The 1,639-nt window shown below is 36.6% G+C and overlaps 1 protein-coding gene across 2 annotated transcripts in view; it reads left to right on the top strand.

Moving 5' to 3' along the window:
- The window catches only part of smarcad1a (SNF2 related chromatin remodeling ATPase with DExD box 1a), a 17,946-nt gene that overhangs the window by 2,808 nt on the left and 13,499 nt on the right, over positions 1-1,639 (top strand). For both annotated transcript variants that reach the window (XM_014002725.1, XM_014002724.1), the window contains exons 2-3: positions 661-799; positions 956-1,082. In XM_014002725.1, the coding sequence (XP_013858179.1) occupies positions 661-799; positions 956-1,082 (266 nt within the window). The remainder of the gene's footprint in view (positions 1-660; positions 800-955; positions 1,083-1,639) is intronic.

The raw sequence follows: 1,639 nt of genomic DNA, 5'->3' as shown, positions 1-1,639 counted from the left end.
TAATTGTGGTATTTAACAGATAACGATTAATTTGACGATTAATCCCCTGGAGTCCCTGGACACTTATGTTCTCCTAGTCACATGACCAATTTAGTGGGAAAGATTTGCTCTTCGTAAAAATCTGTTCCAAATTGTGTCAAAATTACAGACTTCAGGCTATACATCAAATTATAAAACGTGTTGAGAGATAAATAACTTACAGAACTTTTTTTTACGTTCATCATATTTGAAGCAGAGAGGGGCACCGAGCAGACTGCCTGGTGGCATTCATCGTATTAATCGTCAAGTGTCAAAAAGTAATCGATTAATGTTTTTCTGTCTATTAATTGCATACGATACGATTATGCCCAACCCTACTAGTAATATATTTACTGAGAAAAATGGTGATGTGTTCAATACTTATTTTACCCGCTGTATTATCAATAAGAATTTTATTGATAATTATCATGAGTAGTCCTCAACTAGATTGTAGTTAGGCAATTAAATATTCATCTATGTGTAAATGTATTACCATAATTGCAGGTGAGTCATGTAAATTTATGTTTTTGTAAAACAAGTAGCCCCTCCCACCCACGCCCCGCCAAGACCAGTTTCCTAGGGGAAACACTGATGCTTACAGGAAAGTATCAGTCAACCTGTTTACTATAATGTGTTTTTCAGATCAGATGAAGACGTTTAAAACGCCATCTAAGTCCCATGCACGAGGAGTGGTTTTTGACGAAGTAATTTCCATCGACTTGGAGGAGGATGGAGTTCCCCATGAACCAAAGAAAAAAACAACCCCGACCAGGAAATTTAGGTARGTGTTTGTCTTTCTAAATTTGTGACCGGCTGTGGTATTCCTGAGGCATTTAAGCTTTTAAAYTTAGCAGAAGTTCCCTGAATCAAATACATATTTTGCTGTCATGCAGAATAATATTGTCTTACAGAATTGTTTGGATTTTTTTATGTATAGGAGCCCTAGTATGAAGGCATCCAGACAGGCAGCATCAGATTTTACAGATGACGAAGACGAGATGGATGAAAACATGAACACATTACTGGAGATGTTTCCTCAGTTGACAAGAACTYATGTTCTTGAGGTAAGTTGAGATGAAACATTTGTTTTTGTTATATTTTTAGCGGTCACTGTTTTTTATATCTAAGGATGCCACAGGCCAAATTGGGGCTRTTCTTTAGCTGATAAAGATTAAAATGACGATTAACAGAAGATTATTGCACTTGCATGTTTTTGCTTCRAAGTAAGTTACRCTGTGTTCTAGAATTATACTTACAAATCATCAGTCAAACTAACTTCTTTATTCAACAAACTGAATTGAAACCCACCTTTTCCACAGTGTTGAGTGGCAGCAGATTATTAGTAACACAATTTGCCACAGGCTCACATACACATTCGATAGTGAGAGTGCGTCACACACACAAAATATGTCAATATATGGCACTACGTGCAGTAAATGCAAAGTGGCAAATATTAATCGACAGTTTTTCTGACAATTTTACCCAACCCTAGTTAAAATCGTCTACAGTGGAGGTGGGATCAAAAAATCAACCGGAAGCCTCTTTTGGATGTATGCATACTGCAGTGTACAGTGGTTTGCAAAAGTATTCATACCCCTTGAACTTTTCCATATTTTGTCAC

This window comes from Austrofundulus limnaeus, unplaced genomic scaffold, assembly GCF_001266775.1.
Source record: "Austrofundulus limnaeus strain Quisiro unplaced genomic scaffold, Austrofundulus_limnaeus-1.0 Scaffold14, whole genome shotgun sequence".
Classification (NCBI taxonomy): domain Eukaryota; kingdom Metazoa; phylum Chordata; class Actinopteri; order Cyprinodontiformes; family Rivulidae; genus Austrofundulus; species Austrofundulus limnaeus.
The sequence above is the reverse complement of the archived record's forward strand: the minus strand, read 5'-3'. Positions and strand labels throughout refer to the sequence as shown.